At 44.4% G+C, this 18,786-nt stretch overlaps 1 protein-coding gene across 1 annotated transcript in view; it reads left to right on the top strand.

Moving 5' to 3' along the window:
• The window catches only part of LOC126416869 (muscarinic acetylcholine receptor M4-like), an 86,833-nt gene extending 68,886 nt beyond the window's left edge, over positions 1–17,947 (top strand). The window contains exon 2 of the mRNA XM_050084753.1: positions 17,597–17,947. Within this exon, the coding sequence (XP_049940710.1) occupies positions 17,597–17,947 (351 nt within the window). The remainder of the gene's footprint in view (positions 1–17,596) is intronic.
• Positions 17,948–18,786: the final 839 nt, after the last annotated feature.

Below are 18,786 nucleotides of genomic sequence, written 5' to 3'. Positions count from 1 at the left end.
CGTCTGCCAGCGGTGTTTGTTTAGCATCTCCGTAACGCTCTCTTGCCAGCTCAAAGATCACGTGACGAAACGCGCCGCTCTTCGTTGAATCTTTATCTTCTCTATCAGTCCTACCTGATAAGGATCCCAGATGGATGAACAATAATCAAGATTCGGGCGAACAAGCGCCTTATAAACCATTCATTTCGTGGATGAGTTACATTTCCTTAAGATTCTTCCGATGAATCTGTTCTATATGATCATTCCACTTAAGGTCGCTCTGGATAGTTTCGCCTGGTTGTTTCACGTCAGACACTGTCTCCAGCTCTTTGTCATCAATAGTGTAGCTATACAGTAGTGGATTTCTTTTCCTATGTATGCGCAATATGTTACATTTATTTACATTCAGGATTAACTGCCAGAGCCTGCACCAATCATCAATTCTCTGCAGGTCGTTCTGCAAATTCTTACAAATTTTTTATATTGTGAACAGCAACGGTCCCATTACACTTCCCTGTGGGGTCCGGAAATTACCTTTACATCTGTCGATTTCGTTCCGTTAAGAGCGACGTGTTGAGTTCTATCTGCAAGAGAGTCTTGAATCCAATCGCAACTCTGCTCCGACACTCTTTAAGCTCGTATTTTTTCCATTAAACGGCAATGCGGGACGGTGTCAAATGCTTTACTGAATTCAACCTGAGCGCCGTTGTCCACTGCGCTGTGGAATTCATGGAGGAACATAGCGAGCTGAGTTTCGCAGGATCTCTGTTTGCGGAATCCATGTTGATTTTTATAGAGTAGATGTTCATTTTCCAAAAACGTCATAATTCTTGAGCATAAAACATGTTCCATAATTTTACAACAGATTGAGGTCAGCGCTGTAGGTCTATATTTGTGTGGTTCTGTCTAACGGCCTTTTTTAAAAACGGGAATGAGCTGCGCTTTTTTCCAGTCGTTAGGTACTTTTCGTTGATCAAGCGATCTACGGTGAATTACTACTATAAGGGGAGCAAGTTCTTTTGCGTAAACTTTATAGAATCTTATAAGTATCTCATCTGGTCCTAACGCCTTTCTGCTACAAAGCGACTGTAGCTGCTTTTCAGATCCGCGATCGGTTATCTCAATATCTGCCATTTCGACGTTCGCACGGCGATTGAAAGGAGAGAAAGTGTTCCTACACGGTGAAACAATTTCCGAAGACCGAATTCAGTATTTCGGCCTTCTCACTGTTATCTTGCGTTTCGGTGCCGGAATGGTCCCTGAGAGAATGAATAGATAATTTTGACCAACTTACTGATTTTACATACAATCAAAATCTCTTAGGGTTTTTACTGAGGTCGACTGACAACATCTTACTTTCAGCATCATTGAACCTTCTCTCATTGCTCTCCTTACGCACATTTTCGATTCGTTCAGCTTTTGTTTGTCAGCTAGGTTTTTAATTCTCTTGAATCTGAGATGCAGTGCTCTTTGTCTTTAATTCTCTTGAATCTGAGATGCAGTGCTCTTTGTTTCAGTAGCGCTTTTCTAACATGGTTATTAAACCATGGTGGATCTTTCCCATCCCTTGAAAGATTACTTGGAATATGCTTTTCTAGTGCATATTGAACGACGCCTTTGAATTTTTTCCATTTCTTCTACACATCTTCGTCCTCATCACCGCATATTTGATGCTAACTGCTGAGGTATTCTGAAATTTGTATACTGTCACTATTGTTCAAACTTCCGTGTGATGAACACTAGTTTAGAGATACCCCTGAAAATGCTCAGCATTTACTTCTATGGGACAAGATGATGCGTTTGGTGTACGAGACACCGATAGAAACTCCGGAAGAGCCGCGTCCCCGTTTGGCCGAAACTGCAGTCATTATTTGCGAAACATCTCGTTGTTTCGAGCGTGTTAGAAAATCATTAACATGCAGGTGTTGCTGTGCTTAAAAGTACAAGGGTGAAATTTTTAGTAACATCTCTGAAACAATATTATCACACGACAGTTCCAGACTCCCTGGACATTACTAGTACGAAAATCCTCATGGACGATGTACCTGTTATATTTTCGTTAGTTAAAAAAGCACTTTTTATCACCACCAGAGATTTTAAAATTCTGTGACCACAGTACTTTTCAGGCGCATATTGCTGATGATATTCTTACTTCCCATCTTAATACAGCCGCCAGACAGATCATGGAAATATTGTACCAAGATGACTGCATGATCCGCCTACAGACCAGAATTTTAAAATTTTGTATACGTTGTATTGTACACCCTGTAAATGCTGGTAGCACCTGAAAGAGGCTCAAAAGCCGAAACCGGTGAAAAGCGAATTTATAATTTGGGTTCATATGGTTCAAATGGCTCTGAGCACTATGGGACTTACATACATCCATGCCCGAGGCAGGATTCGAACCTGCGAACGTAGCGGTCGCGCGGATCCACACTGAAGCGCCTAGAACCTCACGGTCACTACGGCCGGCTACCTGGTAGTACGAGAGGCGTTCAGTAAATAATGCAACACTTGTTATTTCTGAAAGCAGGTTAGTTTTTGTCAGGATTCCAACTAGTACCCACTCTTTTGGGTACAGATCCTTACGTTTCAGCATGATCTTCTTACAGTTTAACGGCCCACGCTGCCTTACAGGGGCCGGCCGGAGTGGCCGAGCGGTTCTAGGCGCTAGAGTCTCGAACCGCGTGACTACAATCGCAGGTTCGAATCCTGCCTCGGGCGTGGATGTCTGTGATGTCCTTAGATTAGTTAGGTTTAAATAGTTCTAAATTCTAGGGGACTGATGACCTAAGAAGTTAAGTCCCATGGTGCTCAGAGCCATTTTTTTGCTTGGCTGGGTGGGCTTGTATGCCCGCATGGTACCACTCTACTGGTCGATGTCAGGGCCTACGTCTTACTGCACCATCCACGCGCTGTTTCCCTTGGGAGGAGAGGAGAAATGGCCGCACTCCAAGGATTACCGTTTTGTTTCCGGTTCGGCGCGATGAAACCGGGATAATTCGCCGATACGACCATGTTCGGCAAAAAATTGTCACTATCAGACTCGTAACGCGCAAGAAATTCCGCACAGATGATACTTGATCGCTCTACATGGTCTTCTGTGAGATGACGATGAATCCAGCGGGGGCACACCTTTGAGTAGCCCAACTGGGGGAGTAGTGTGTCAGCATAAATAACAGATAAGTCTAGTTGTGCAGCGAGCTGATTGGTAGTGACCCACTATCAAGCCGAATGAGAGTATCCACACGTTTCAACATTGCTGCGAAAACAGCTGTGTACGGCCGACCGGCACGCGAGAAATCAGACAGATGTGCGCGACCTAGTTGCGATGATGACAGACGCCTCACCTAAGGATTCGCTGCCCTTTTGTTCACTGCGAAGTCTACGTAGTAGACGTTCCGCTAGCGCCAATGAATATCTAGGATGCTCTGCTTTAGCACAAAAAAACTGATGCTACGTAGAGCACCATCACTTATCGAACTTCATTGAGTTACTGAGGCGGGAGTATTTCACGTGTCCCACAACAAATTCCGCATTTATCAACGCAAACTGGCACAGAAAAAAAATGTGTTGCATTATTTATTGAACGCCCCTCCTGTATTTAAACATATAGAACAGAGAAACGAATTTTTTTTAGTACACTACTGGCCACTAAAATTGCTACGCCCCGAAGATGTGCTACAGACGCGAAATTTAACCGACAGGAAGAAGATGCTGTGATATGCAAATAATTAGCTTTTCAGAGCATTCACGCAAGGTTGGCGCCGGTGGCGACACCTACAATATGCTGACATAGGAAAGTTTTCAACCGATTTCTCATACACAAACAGCAGTTGACCGGCGTTGCCTGGTGAAACGTTGTTGTGATGCCTCGTGTAAGGAGGAGAAATGCGTACCATCACGTTTCCGACTTTGATAAAGGTCGGATAATAGCTTATGGTGACTGCGGTTTATCGTATCGCGACATTGCTTCTCGCGTTGGTCGAGATCCAGTGACTGTTAGCAGAATAAGGAATCGATGGGTTCAGGAGGGCAATACGGAACGCAGTGTTGGATCCCAACGGCATCGTATCACTAGCACTCGAGATGACAGGCATCTTATTCGCATGGCTGTAACGGATCGTGCAGCCACGTGTCGATCCCTGAGTCAACAGATGGGGACGTTTGCAAGACAATAACCATCTGCAAGAACAGTTCGACGACGTACGCAGCAGCATGGACTATCAGCTCGGAGACCACAGCATGGACTATCAGCTCAGAGACCACAGCATGGACTATCAGCTCGGAGACCATGGCTGCAGTTACCGTTGACACTGCATCACAGACAGAAGCGCCTGCGATGGTGTACTCAACGACTAACATGGGTGCTCGAATGGAAAAACATCATTTTTTTGGATGAATCCAGGTTCTGTTTACAGCATTATGATAGTCGCATCTGTGTTTGGCGACATCGCGGTGAACGCACATTGGAAGCGTGTATTCGTCATCGCCATACTGGCGTATCACTCGGCGTGATGGTATGGGGTGCCATTGGTTACACGTCTCGGTCACCTCTTGTTCGCATCGACAGCACTTTGAACAGTGGACGTTACATTTCAGATGTGTTACGACCAGTGGTTCTACCCTTCATTCGATCCCTGCGAAACCCTACATTTCAGCAGGATAATGCACGACCGCATGTTGTACGTCCTGTACGGGCCTTTCTGGATTCAGAATATGTTCGACTGCTGCCCTGGCCAGCACACATTCTCCGGATCTCTCACCAACTGAAAACGTCTGGTCAATGGTGGCCGAGCAACTGGCTCGTCACAATACGCCAGTCACTACTCTCGATGAACTGTGGTATCGTGTTGAAGCTGCATGTACACGCCATCAAAGCTCTGTGTGACTCAATGCCCAGGCGTATCAAGGCCGTTATTACGGCCAGAGGTGGTTATTCTGGGTACTGATTTCACAGAATCTATGCACCCAAATTGCGTGACATGTAATCACATGTCAGTTCTAGTGTAATATACTTGTCCAATGAATTCCCGTTTATCATCTGCATTTCTTCTTGGTGCAGTAATTTTAATGGCCAATTAGGAATATGTAGCGGATCCGGTTCTCTTCAGAGTTGCGATTATTCCCGAAATCACCTAGTGCCTCTGCTTCTTTTTTAAGTTCCTATTGGGTCGGTATGTCCATCGTAAGTCACGGCCGTGTCAATATGAGGGAACGTCGGACCCGGTGCTGCCCTCGTTGATAAATGTTCTGTCTTAGCACAGGCTACAGCGGAACATTAGACGTAGCGTGTAAGTTTCCAGACCTCCGTGGACTGTTTTCATTTGAGTGATTTATTTCCACTGCTGGCACGTCTATCACATTTGTCCCGCCGTTGATGCATTGACACGGAGGCACCGAGGAGCCCTACAAATTACAACAGCTCTCTCTCTCTCTCTTTCTCTCTCGCTATCGCCCGCTGTACAGTCGCGGCTTCTCGGAACGCGCCTGGCCGGTGCTAATGACGTAGCGCCGTGTTGTTTTTTCAACGTTTTCCCAGGCGGACGGCGCCGCGAGCTGTTGGGACAGCGGCCGCCCCCGACCCGCCGCCCACACATCATCGCGTCCCCGCCGCTTCGCCTACGACGCCCATTAGCCTCCCTACCTGCCGGTCACGTCTTGCTTAGCGGCTGCCAGCTAGCCAGCAACCTCCGGTCTTCGCAAAGGTGGTTTCCTCACTGAAAAATTCCGACACGTACGGAAAGAAACAGCGCGCTGGGGCCCATGACAAATACGGAGCCCGCAACGAACCTGTGACGTCATACTAGTTGCCTAGTCAGACATACTTCGCGAACGCTCGGCTCCATGCAGAACCTACTGGGAAATCAGTATGTCAACGAAAAAGTACCCATGAAATGTCATAATTTTGGCGTCGGCTGTTCTGAGCTTGAATGGATTTAAACCTGCTGTTAAGAATTACTATACTCGTCTGATATATTTACTCGCCACTCACCAGAGACGGCTGCTGGCTTTGTGACGTACGCTCTGCGGCGTTTCCTCCTCGTGGGCCCCGATGCGCACTTACAAACGCTTCACCAACATCTACGCTACCTGTCAGAGTAAAAGTTGCCTACCAGCAGTTATACACTACTGACCATTAAAACTGCTACTCCAAGAAGAAATGCAGATGATAAACGGTTATCGGTTGAACAAATATATTATACTAGAACTGACATGTGATTACATTTTCACGCAATTTGGGTGCATACATCCTGAGAAATCAGTACCCAGAACAACCACCTCTGGCAGTAATAACGGCCTTGATACCCCTGGGTATTGAGTCAAACAGAGCTTGGATGGCGTCTACAGGTACAGCTGCGCGTGCAGCTTCAACACGATACCAAAGTCCATCAAGAGTAGTGACTGGCCTATTGTGACGAGCCAGTTGCTAGGGCCACCATTGATTGACCAGACGTTTTCAGTTGGTAAGAGATCTGGAGAATGTGCTGGCCAGGGCAGCAGTCGAACATTTTCTGTATCCAGAAAGGCCGTACAGGACCTGCAACATGCGGTCGTGCCTTATCCTGGTGAAATGTAGGGTTTCGCAGGGATCGCATGAAGGGTAGAGCCACGGGTCGTAACACATCTGAAATGTAACGTCCACTGTTCAAAGTGCCGTCAGTGCGAACAAGAGGTGACCGAGACGTGTAACCAATGGCACCCCATATCATCACGCCGGGTGATACGCCAGTGTGGTGATCACAATTACACGCTTCCAATGTGCGTTAACCGCGATGTCGCCAGACACGGATGCGACGATCATGATGCTGTAAACAGAACCTGGATTCATCCGAAAAAATGACGTTTTGCCATTCGTGCACACATCTTTGTCGTTGAGTACACCATCGCAGGCGCTGCTGTCTGTGATTCAGCGTCAAGGGTAATCGCAGCCATGGTCTCCGAGGTCATAGTCCATGCTGCTGCAAACGTCGTCGATATGTTCGTGCAGATTGTTGTTGTGTTGCAAACGTCCCCATCTGTTGACTCAGGGATCGAGACGTGGCTGCACGATCCGTTACAGCCATGAGGATAAGGTGCCTGTCATCTCGACTGCTAGTGATACGAGGTCGTTCGGATCCAGCACGGCGTTCCGTATTACCCTCCTGAACCCACCGATTCCATATTCTGCTAACAGTCATTGGATCTCGACCAACGCGACCATCAATCTCGCGATACGATAAACAGCAATCGTGATAGGTTACAATCCGCCCTTTATCAAAGTCGGAATCGTGATGGTACGCATTTCTCCTCCTTACACGACGCATCACAACAGCGTTTCACCAGACAGTGTCGGTCAACTGCTGTCTGTGTATGAGAAATCGGTTGGAAACTTTCCTCATGTCAGCACGTTGTAGGTGTCGCCACTGGCGCCAAACTTGTGTGAATGGTCTGAAAAGCTAATCATTTGCATATCACAGCATCTTCTTCCTGTCGGTTTCGCGACTGTAGCAAGCCATCTTCGTGGTGCAGCAATTTTAATGGCCAGTAGTGCAGTTTAACCTAAGGGTGCATAGCAATCAAGACTCCGGTACTAACGCCCTTATAAAATCTCCTTTGCATAACATTTGACCGATTAGTGAACGGCAAGGCAATCTGACTACTGTTAAATGAAATATAAGGTAGTAGTAAGCTAATTTTCATAGTGCTACACAATACGCTACAGGGCCTTTAATGTGGATTAAAGGAACTCAAATCACAACCAAGTTCTACGCCGTTGTTGTAGAAAATATTCATTCATTACAGATATAACGGCTCCCGTATGCCCCAACTCTAACGAAAAGTTGCGTGAATTACTAAAATGCAAAAACCTCGATGTAATCTTGGCTGCAACAAGAAACCTACGTTGTTTAGCTGATAATTTGCATGTAAAAGAGAAAATACTTCGCTCTATCAGATGAAACTATAGTGTTCCAGAGACTTTTTCAAGTTTAAAACGTCTATGACGTACCCATAGACAATGAAGCGATGAACCAGCATTTGAAAGCAGATGTCCTGCTTACTAAGCAGATGCGTAACCATTACGTCAACGCAACCCGGGAACAGTGACTCTGTGCAACAGTACAAACTACGCCAGCACGTCCCCCCCCCCCCTCCCCACCATTCCAGACTCCCATTCACACCCATGCTCACTTGGTATTCCCCAAGATCGAACAGCATTCCAGAGATTCTCCTACTATATTGCAATAGCACCTCAGCATTGAACGAAACGAGATGTCATTGTGCTTTAATCAAATGAAACTATACAAATCGAGAGACCTATTCAAGTCTCAAAAATTCATGTTGGCTATGGCGCTGAAATGAAATGGCTCCAAGCGCTATGGGACTTAACATCTGAGGTCATCATTCCCTTAGACTCAGAACTACTTAAACCTAACTAACCCAAGGACATCACACACATCCATGTCCGAGGCAGGATTCGAACCTGCGACCGTAGCAGCAGCGCGGTTCCGGACTGAATCGCCTAGAACCACTCGGCCACAGCGGCCGGCGGCTATGGCGTGAATGGAAATTTGGATTGAGGAGGGAGTCTCGCTATGGTAGTCTGAGAAGTTGTCCAAAGCCACTGTACCAGTGTAGGTTATTGGTTAGCGCATCTACCTAGTGAACGAAAATTTGTAGCAATGCTGAGGTTCGAACCTAGGTCTCCTGCTCACTAGACAAGTACGTTAGGGTGGCGTACTAGTTAGCGCATCTACGCAATAAGTGGGAGACTCGCGTTCGAATCCCAGTCTTGGTACAAATTTTCAGCAGTCGCTTCAGTCTACATACATATGTTACTGTAAAAGTAAGATAATCGGTAAATACTAGAATTAACAGGTGAAACCTAATATTTACCGTCGCGGTATGGTAGAAGTCCGAAATTTCTGATTATATGGATAGATTTCGAACTTTTTCCAAGAGACATCGGTAAATCTTAGGATATACCAATGCAAATTGGTGAAAGCTGGATCGAAGACTTCCGCTTCCGCCGTGCAGATCCAGACAAGTTTCATTGTTGCCAGTTTTGTGTTCAGTAAGTTTCTTTGTTGGCAATTATGAGTTCTCAGTCCGCTCACCGTCGCTTAGTTTCAGTCAGAGTAGAGTAGGGTGTCCATTCGTCCCGTTTTTTCCGGGACAGTCCCGTTCTTTACCAAAATGTCCCGCTGTCCCGAAATGTTTTTGGGGGACGCTCAAATGTCCCGTTTTTTATGATTCTGCTTGGCTAGAGTATTTTACGCTACTGGTTGTTTGACTTGCTATTAACTGCTCAGTTATTTACGCTAGGAAGCGTGTGATGACTTTCAGCATACCCCAAACATGAACCGAACAAGAAACTTCCTGGTAGAATAAAACTGTGTGCCCGACCGAGACTCGAACTCGGGGCCTTTGCCTTTCGCGGGCAAGTGCTCTACCAACTGAGCTACCGAAGCACGACTCACGCCCGGTACTCACAGCTTTACTTCTGCCAGTACCTCGTCTCCTACCTTCCAAACTTTACAGAAGCTCTCCTGCGAACCTTGCAGGACTAGCACTCCTGAAAGAAAGGATATTGCGGAGACATGGCTTAGCCGCAGCCTGGGGGATGTTTCCAGAATGAGATTCTCACTCTGAAGCGGAGTGTGCGCTGATATGAAACTTCCTGGCAGATTAAAACTGTGTGCCCAACTGAGACTCGAACTCGGGGCCTTTGCCTTTCGCGGGCAAGTGCCCTACCAACTGAGCTACCGAAGCACGACTCACGCCCGGTACTCACAGCTTTACTTCTGCCAGTACCTCGTCTCCTACCTTCCAAACTTTACAGAAGCTCTCCTGCGAACCTTGCAGAACTAGCACTTCTGAAAGAAAGGATATTGCGGAGAGGTAAAGCACTTGCCCGCGAAAGGCAAAGGCCCCGAGTTCGAGTCTCGGTCGGTCACACAGTTTTAATCTACCAGGAACATTCATATCAGCGCGCACTCCGCTGTAGTTTGAAAATCTCATTCTGGAAACATCCCCCAGGCTGTGGCTAAGCCATGTCTCCGCAATATCCTTTCTTTCAGGAGTGCTAGTTCTGCAAGGTTCGCAGGAGAGCTTCTGTAAAGTTTGGAAGGTAGTAGACGTGGTACTGGCAGAAGTAAAGCTGTGAATACCGGGCGTGAGTCGTGCTTCGGTAGCTCAGTTGGTAGAGCATTTGCCCGCGAGAGGCAAAGGCCCCGAGTTCGAGTCCTGGTTGGGCACACAGTATTAATCTGCCAGGAAGTTTCAAATCAGCGCATACTCCGCTGCAGAGTGAAAATCTCATTCTGGAAACATCCCCCAGGCTGTGGCTAAGCCATGTCTCCGCAATATCCTTTCTTTCAGGAGTGCTAGTTCTGCAAGGTTCGCAGGAGAGTTTCTGTAAAGTTTGGAAGGTAGTAGACGAGGTACTGGCAGAAGTGAAGCTGTGAGTACCGGGCGTGAGTCGTGCTTCGCTAGCTCAGTTGGTAGAGCACTTGCCCGCGAAAGGCAAAGGCCCCGAGTTCGAGTCTCGGTCGGGCACACAGTTTTAATCTGCCAGGAAGTTTCATATCAGCGCACACTCCGCTGCAGAGTGAAAATCTCATTCTGGAAACATCCCCCAGGCTGTGGCTAAGCCATGTCTCCGCAATATCCTTTCTTTCAGGAGTGCTAGTTCTGCAAGGTTCGCAGGAGAGCTTCTGTTATGTTTGGAAGGTAGGAGACGAGGTACTGGCAGAAGTAAAGCTGTGAGTACCGGGCGTGAGTCGTGCTTCGGTAACTCAGTTGGTAGAGCACTTGCCCGCGAAAGGTAAAGGCCCCGAGTTCGAATCTCGGTCAGGCACACAGTTCTAATCTGCCAGGATGTTTCATATCAGCGCACACTCCGCTGCAGAGTGAAAATCTCATTATGTACCGAACAGTCAAAAAATCGCAAGTAATTTTAAACGCACTATAGGTTACGAATAACAACGAAGAATCTTCTAAATCGATCTACTGAATCCATCCTTTCGGTCCAGAGAAACTCTACACCACGAATACTTGCTCTCTGGCTGTCGTCACCACACTGTTAATGTTTTGCACAGTGTAATCTCTGTTTCATTATGCCAAAACGAAAGTGTATTTGTAACAGCAATATAAAAAGCAAGTTTTCTTTTATCACTGGTAGTGAAGAAACAGTAGAATGTACGTTGTGCAGATCAAAATTTGCTATTGGTCATGGTGGAAGCTCTGACATTGTAAATCGCATTAAGACTAAGAAACATCGCATGAGTGATCAAACGAAAAGAGCAAATAAACGCGTGAGTGACTACTATGTAAACTTAAAATCAGTAACAGAAATGGATAGGCAGTTGGCAGCACAAGAAACTACGTTTGCATACCACAGCGCAATGCATAACCATAGCTTTAAGTCAATGGACTGTACTACAACAGTTGTTAAAAACTTTTCAATCCTAAATTCACATGTGGACACACAAAATGTAATGCAATCATTTCAAATGTTATTGCACCGTATGCAGCTCAGCACGTTTTTAATGAACAGAAAAGTCCTCGATTCATTTCTGTAATGATTGATACATCGAATCATCTGGATTTGAAGTTGGTTCCTCTCCTTATCAGATATTTTCACCCTGAAAATGGCATCACGGTGAAAGTGCTCGAATTGGTTAATTTAGCTGGAGAAACTTCAGATTTACTTCAGAATTAGGTGCTGGAGATTTTAAAGAAATATGATCTTGAGGGAAAGGTGATTGCAGTTTCTGCAGACAACACTGACACCAATTTTGGTGGTAAGCAGAGGGAAGGAAAAAACAGTTTGTTCTATAAACTGCAACAGAACACAGTGAATAATATAGTAGGTTTTGGCTGTCCAGCACATGTGGTGCACAATTCCTTACAAACTGGCTCAGATTGTCTACCCATCAACTGCCAATTAATTGTAAACAAAATCTACCAGCATTTCCACACATATACAGTAAGGGTTGAATCTCTGAAGTAATTCTGTACGTTTACTGAAACTGAATACAAAGCTGTACTTGGGCACAGCAAGACAAGGTGGCTATCTCTGACACTAGCATTGGAAAGAGTTGTAGCGATATTTCCTGCTTTGAAATCATATTTCATTTCCCTTGATAAGTTTCCTGATATCCTTAAACAATCCTGTGGTATCCTTGTGTATATTGTTCTCCTACATTTTCTTGTTAGCCGGCTAAAACCTTTCTCCACAACAATTAAATGTTTTGAGAAGCAAGAAATCACAATAGTGGAAGTTTACCAAGAAATAAACAAATTATTGGGCAAATTACAATGTTGAAAATCTGAAAGATTTCTCACATCCTTTGTACATGAGACTCTAAGACAGCTGGAAGAAGAGGGTCAAATTACTGTAGAACAATTTCACATTTATGCTGACATCTTCTATGACTCTTGCATTGAGTATATTAAAGAATGGTGTTTACCATTTCTCACACCTTTTAAAGCATTTGACTGGGTTAATACTGAAAAGGAGCAGCTACAGTGGAAGGATATTCAGGACTGTTGTGCTTTTGTTAAAAGTATTGTACCAAATTTTCCTGTTGATGAAGACAAATTGCTTGATGAATTTTCATGTGCACAGAACTTCATAAAAATTGAAGAAGGAGACAAAGAAAGTGTTAGTGCAACGTGGTGTAAAATATTTGCTTATTTCAAAAATAAAAACATTAACATTGAAAACATGATTCATTTGGTGAAGTTTTGTCTGGCAATTCTTGGGTCAGATGTTGCTGTGGAACGTGTGTTTTCGTTAGTGAACTCTTTGTGGTCAGATGAGAAAAACAGAATGAAAGTTGAAACAGTGAGGGCCTTGCTCATTGTCAAAACACACTTTAATGGTGTATCGTTTACTGACTTTTATGATACAATTTCAAACGAAAATGCACTTCTTGATAAAGTACATAAAAGTGAAAAGTACGGTGATAGTGTGGCAGAATAATTGTAAAAATTGATGTGGGGTCATCTGAGTACACGTTGTAAAGATAAACTTGTATGTGTATTAAATTTAGTCAATACAATATTTATGTCCCGTTTTTTTTTCTTCATTGTCCCAGGTTTTTCTCTAATTTATTTTAAATGTCCCGTTTTTCAATGAAAATGAAATGGACACCCTAGTGTAGAGCATCGTGCGTTCGGTCATTTTTACGACTCGTTTTAGTGGTGTTTCGTATGCAGCTTTGCATCAGAATGAGTGATGTTATGCGTAACAGAGTTTACGAACTTTTAAGTGAATCATTGAGTAATAAGAAGGAAAACAATTTTGTGTAACTGCTGAGCAATATAATACTCTGTTAAGTGAACTGAAAAATGCATAAATCTTTTCCAATAAAAAATCTGTTCACTACAGACGTTTGAAGCTGTATGGTTTTCTCACCGCCGGAAGTGAAGAGAAATTTGTAGCACCATGGTCTGCTAGAAAAGAATAAATTCGTTATTACGTTCGTTTCGTTGAACTGTTTAACGTTCTACATGAGACCCACATTGCTATAGGCCATGGCAGCCGAACACGAGTGATTATGGTATTGAATCGTAAGTACAGGAATGTGACTGTTGAATCAATCCTTATTTATTTTGAGATTATGTGAACCATGTCAGAAAAAGCAAAAAACATTGAAAAGGGGTGTTATAGTGAAACCTATCATACACAGTGAAATGAATTCACGATGCTAATTTGACTTAATCGACATGCAGACAAACCCAGACAATAGGTCAGTGTGCGCTAGCTGTTGCATGGAATTTAAAGTAACTATTAAAATAACTGTTTTGCACATAGTTGGTGCTATACTTGGAAGGTATTGAACAAGTGAGTTCTGTGGAATAGTCATTATATTATTAGTGGAATTCCGTTTATCTGTTTAATGGACTAAGCTTCCCATTGCTGTAATCGCTCTTTAAGAAGTTGTTATTAAATTTTCTATACTGTTGCTTATTGCACCTGTGGGGATTTTGTTTACATTCCCGTTACCTTTGTGCGGAATCGCGATTGTCATTCATATTCACTGGAATCCATTTATTTATTCCGTTAAAAAGGAAAGATCTTTACTTAACTTGTTTCATTCTAAGTACTCATGTAAAGGCTGTACAAGGGCTTTGATTATCCCTGTTATTAGTGGCTTTTGGAAAGGTGGTTTTGCAAAAGATTTTGTAAAACTGTTTTAGGGATGTGTGGAATAAATCTTTGTGAACTATAAGCCTGAGTTTGCGTTTTCTTATGATTGCTCTTGGTGACTGTTGAAGAATTTTAAATTTCAGGTAGCTCCTGGTAGATTTCCCCCAAGGCGTCGCCTCCTGTATCAGTGAATCCGGAATTGGTTGTACCCGCCGCTGGCGGTACACTGGAACATTTTTAAAACAAAGCAAGGACAGACCACCAAAGGAAAAGAGGTTACACAAAACACTCTAATTTCAAAGTTAATACCCTTAACAGAAAGAAAACCTCAAATAAATGACATGGAAAATTATTTACTTCTTACAGTTTATGCCGGCCGGGGTGGCCGAGCGGTTCTAGGCGGTACAGTCTGGAACGGCGTGACCGCTATGGTCGCAGGTTCGAATCCTGCCTCGGGCATGGATGTGTGTGATGTCCTTAGGTTAGTTAGGTTTAAGTAGTTCCAAGTTCTAGGGCACTGATGACCTCAGAAGTTCAGTCCCATAGTGCTCAGAACCATTTGAACCATGTGAACAGTTGATAATTCAAAATTTTTACAGGCAATAACCGCTCCCCCCTTCCCCATTAACGGGCATGAAGTAAGGAGAAGTTAACGCCCTGCCAAACAAAGAATATTAAAACTATAATACAAGACAAGGTCACGACCCCTTCAAAGGGAGACCACAGTATAAATGACAAGATACTTAAGTACATTAGAAACCCACTGTGCTAGAATAACTCACGCAGGTTTCACTCTACTCACGCTTAGTACTCTCGTCACTGGGCAGTGTTCCATACTCTAAACGCAACTATTCAATATCTCTCTGCCGGAACCAAGAGAGAAATCCCTCAGCGGGGATTATCACAGCCAAACACTATTTCTGGCTGTGAACGCAAATTACAAGCAGATTTATCACCAGTGCCACTACGTAGAAAATAGCGGGTGCCCACGGTCAGTAGCAGCAAGCGACGATACTCCACATAGCGCACATAGGCATGCAGAATCAAGTCGTACTATACGGGGTGGTCCATTGATCGTGACCGGGCCAAATGTCTCAAACGAAAAAACTACAAAGAACGAAACTTGTCTAGCTTGAAGGGGGAGACCGGATGGCGCTATGGTTGGCCCGCTACATGGCGCTGCCATAGGTCAAACGGATATCAACTGCGTTTTTTTTTTTTAAATAGGAACCCCCATTTTTTATTACATTTTCGTGTAGTACGTAAAGAAATATGAATGTTTTAGTTGGACCACTTTTTCAGCCTTGTGATAGATGGCGCTGTAAGAGTCACAAACATATGGCTCATAATTTTAAACGAACAGTTGGTAACAGGTAGGTTGTTCCAGTGTAATACATGTACCTTTCTGAACTTATCATCTCTGAGAGCGCACGCTGTTACAGTGTGATTACCTGTAAATACCACATTAATGCTATAAATGCTCAAAATGATGTCCGTCAGCATCAATGCATTTGACAATACGTGTAACGACATTCCTCTCAACAACGAGTAGTTCGCCTTCCGTAATGTTCGCACAGGGATTGAGAATGCGCTGACGCATGTTGTCAGGCGTTGTCGGTGGATCACGATAGCAAATATCCGTCAACTATCCCCACAGAAAGAAATCCAGGGGCGTCAGATCCGGTGAACATGCAGGCTATGGTATGGTATTTCGACGACCAATCCACATGTCATGAAATATGTCATTCAATACCGCTTCAACCGCACGCGAGCTATGTGCCGGACATCCATCATGTTGGAAGCACATCGCCATTCTGTCATGCAATGAAATATCTTGGGGTAACATCGGTAGAACATTACGCAGGAAATCAGAATACATTGCTCAATTTAGATCCCCATTGATAAAATGGGGACCAATTATCCTTCCTCCCACAATGCCGCACGATACATTAACCCGCCAAGTTCGCTCATGTTCCACTTGTCGCAGCCATCGTGGTATTTCCGTTCCCCATTAGTGCATATTATGCCGGTTTACGTTACCGATGTTGATGAATGACGCTTCGTCGCTAAATAGAACGCATGCAAAAAATCTGTCATCGTCCCGTAATTTCTGTTGTGCCCAGTGGCAGAACTGTACAAAAAAAAAAAAAAAAAATGGTTCAAATGGCTCTGAGCACTATGGGACGTAACTTCTTTGGTCATCAGTCCCCTAGAACTTAGAACTACTTAAACCTAACTAACCTAACGACATCACACACAATCAAGCCCGAGGCAGGATTCGAACCTGCGACCGTAGCGGTCGCGCGGTTCCAGACTGCAGCGCCTAGAACCGCATGCCCACTGCGGCCGGCAGAACTGTACACGGCGTTCAAAGTCGTCGCCATGCAATTCCTGGTGCATAGAAATATGGTACGGGTGCAACCGATGTTGATGCTGCATTCTCAGCACCGACGTTTTTGAGATTCCCGATTCTCGCCCAATTTGTCTGCTACTGATGTGCGGATTAGCCGCGACAGCAGCTAAAACACCTACTTGGGCATCATCATTTGTTGCAGGTCGTGGTTGACGTTTCACATGTGGCTAAACACTTCCTGTTTCCTTGAATAACGTAACTATCCGGCGAACGGTCCGGGCACTTGGATGAAGTCGTCCAGGATACCGAGCAGCGTACATAGCACACGCCCGTTGGGCATTTTGATCACAATAGCCATACATCAACACGATATCGACCTTTTCCGCAATTGGTAAACGGTCCATTTTAATACGGGTAATGTATCACGAAGCAAATACCGTCCGCACTGGCGGAATGTTACGTAATACCACGTACTTATACGTTTGTGGCTAATACAGCGCCACCTATCACAAAGCGAAAAAAGCGATCCAACTAAAAGATTCATATTTCTTTACGTACTACACGAATATATAATAAAAATTGGGGTTCCTATTTTTTTTTTTAAAAACGCGGTTGCTATCTGTTTGACCTATGGCAACGCCATCTATCGGGCCAACCATAGCGCCTTCTGGTTTCCCCCTTCAAGCTAGACGAGTTTCGTTCTTTGTAATTTTTTCGTTTGACGCTTATTTCGTGAGATATTTGGCCCGGTCACTGTATACAGTCTTGCTAGTACATTAGAGGCCATCACCACCAGTCCTGCGCCGACACACTTCTCAAATCATAACACAGCGCAGCGAGCAACCTACGCTCCCCCGTAACGGTCACTCCAAGACTCGCCAACACAAACCCATGCCCAAGCAACGGGCAAGCACTACCAACAGGGCCCCCGGAGCGGAAAACCAAGACTCGCATCGCCGGAAGCGCCACGCTTAAATAGCGACCAGAAGAGGAAAACCAAAGAGAAAACGCGCATGCCAGAACGAACGGGACTACTGCCCGTACTAGATGAATCACTGGCGCCAGCGACTCTCCCACGGCTAATTTGGAAAAAAATATTAAACAACACTTCCACTAACTCACAGGAAACTGAAAATGGCCAAGAAATTGATGCCAGCACTGGAACAGAAGGAACGGAGGTAGGAAGTGCGGCTGCAGCAGGTGAGGAAGCACCAGAGACACAGGATTTGACGACAGGTAATAACGAGACACCGGCACCAGCTGGTGGTTGTGACGAGACGCTGACAGCTTCCAACAGTGTTAATAAAGTGAAGCGGATCCGAGAATCTGCGAAAGAAGGTCTTCTACTGCTGGCAAAGAAAATTAAAGCAGCCTCATGTAACAAAATTCCAAAACCTTCAGTTGGACAGAATATGGGAATTAAAGTACCGGATGCAGACAGGGCAAAAATGATGCAAAATCTACAACGACAGTAGTGATAAATATTCAGGATGACGAATTTTATCAGTTTGCTACCCAAGCTGGTAGACTGAAGTCATTGTACACTAGGAACCAATTTACTTTGTGAAAGGAAAATTTTATCAACGTCGAAGAAATAGCAAGAGAAAAAAATCAGTCTACAGCAAGTCTACAACAATCTTTTGTTGGAGGATAAGGGTTCAAATAGTGCAATTGCTTAGAAAGTGTTCAACTAAAAAATGCTTTTGTAAATCGTCTTCTATATTATGTAATTCGAAATGCCACAATAGTCAGCCTTTTAACAGAAATTAACGTTCATAAGGTAACATTTTTACAACATTTTTCACTAATGTGGAGTAGTGCTCATTATAATCACATTGAAATGCGAGAATGTTTAAAATATATAAATTTACAATAAATACAGATTATTTCAATAAATTGCAAGCTGATTTTTTTAATGAATACGGTTTTACCAGTTGGTATGGGTACATCCTAAGATTTACCAACGTCCCTTGGTAAAATTTCGAAATCTATGCATATAATAAGAAATTTCATACTTTTACCACAATGGTAAGTCTTAGGTTTCACCAATTAATTCTAGGATTTACTAGTCATCTTACTTTTACAGTAACAAAATGGAAATGAGCAGTCAGTCGCCGTGAGGCCTCTAGCGGGGCAGGTCCGGCCGCCTTGGTGCAGGTCTTACTACGTGATGATGAAGACAACACAGCACCCAGTCCCTGAGCGGAGAAAATCCCCGGCCCAGCCGGAAATCGAACCCGGGCCGCAGGACGGCAATCCGTCGCGCTGACCACTCAGCTATCGGGGCGGACTTTTACAGTAACATATACATCAT

The sequence above is a fragment of the Schistocerca serialis genome, chromosome 8 (genome assembly GCF_023864345.2).
Source record: "Schistocerca serialis cubense isolate TAMUIC-IGC-003099 chromosome 8, iqSchSeri2.2, whole genome shotgun sequence".
NCBI classification, from domain to species: Eukaryota; Metazoa; Arthropoda; class Insecta; order Orthoptera; family Acrididae; genus Schistocerca; species Schistocerca serialis.
The sequence above is the reverse complement of the archived record's forward strand: the minus strand, read 5'-3'. Positions and strand labels throughout refer to the sequence as shown.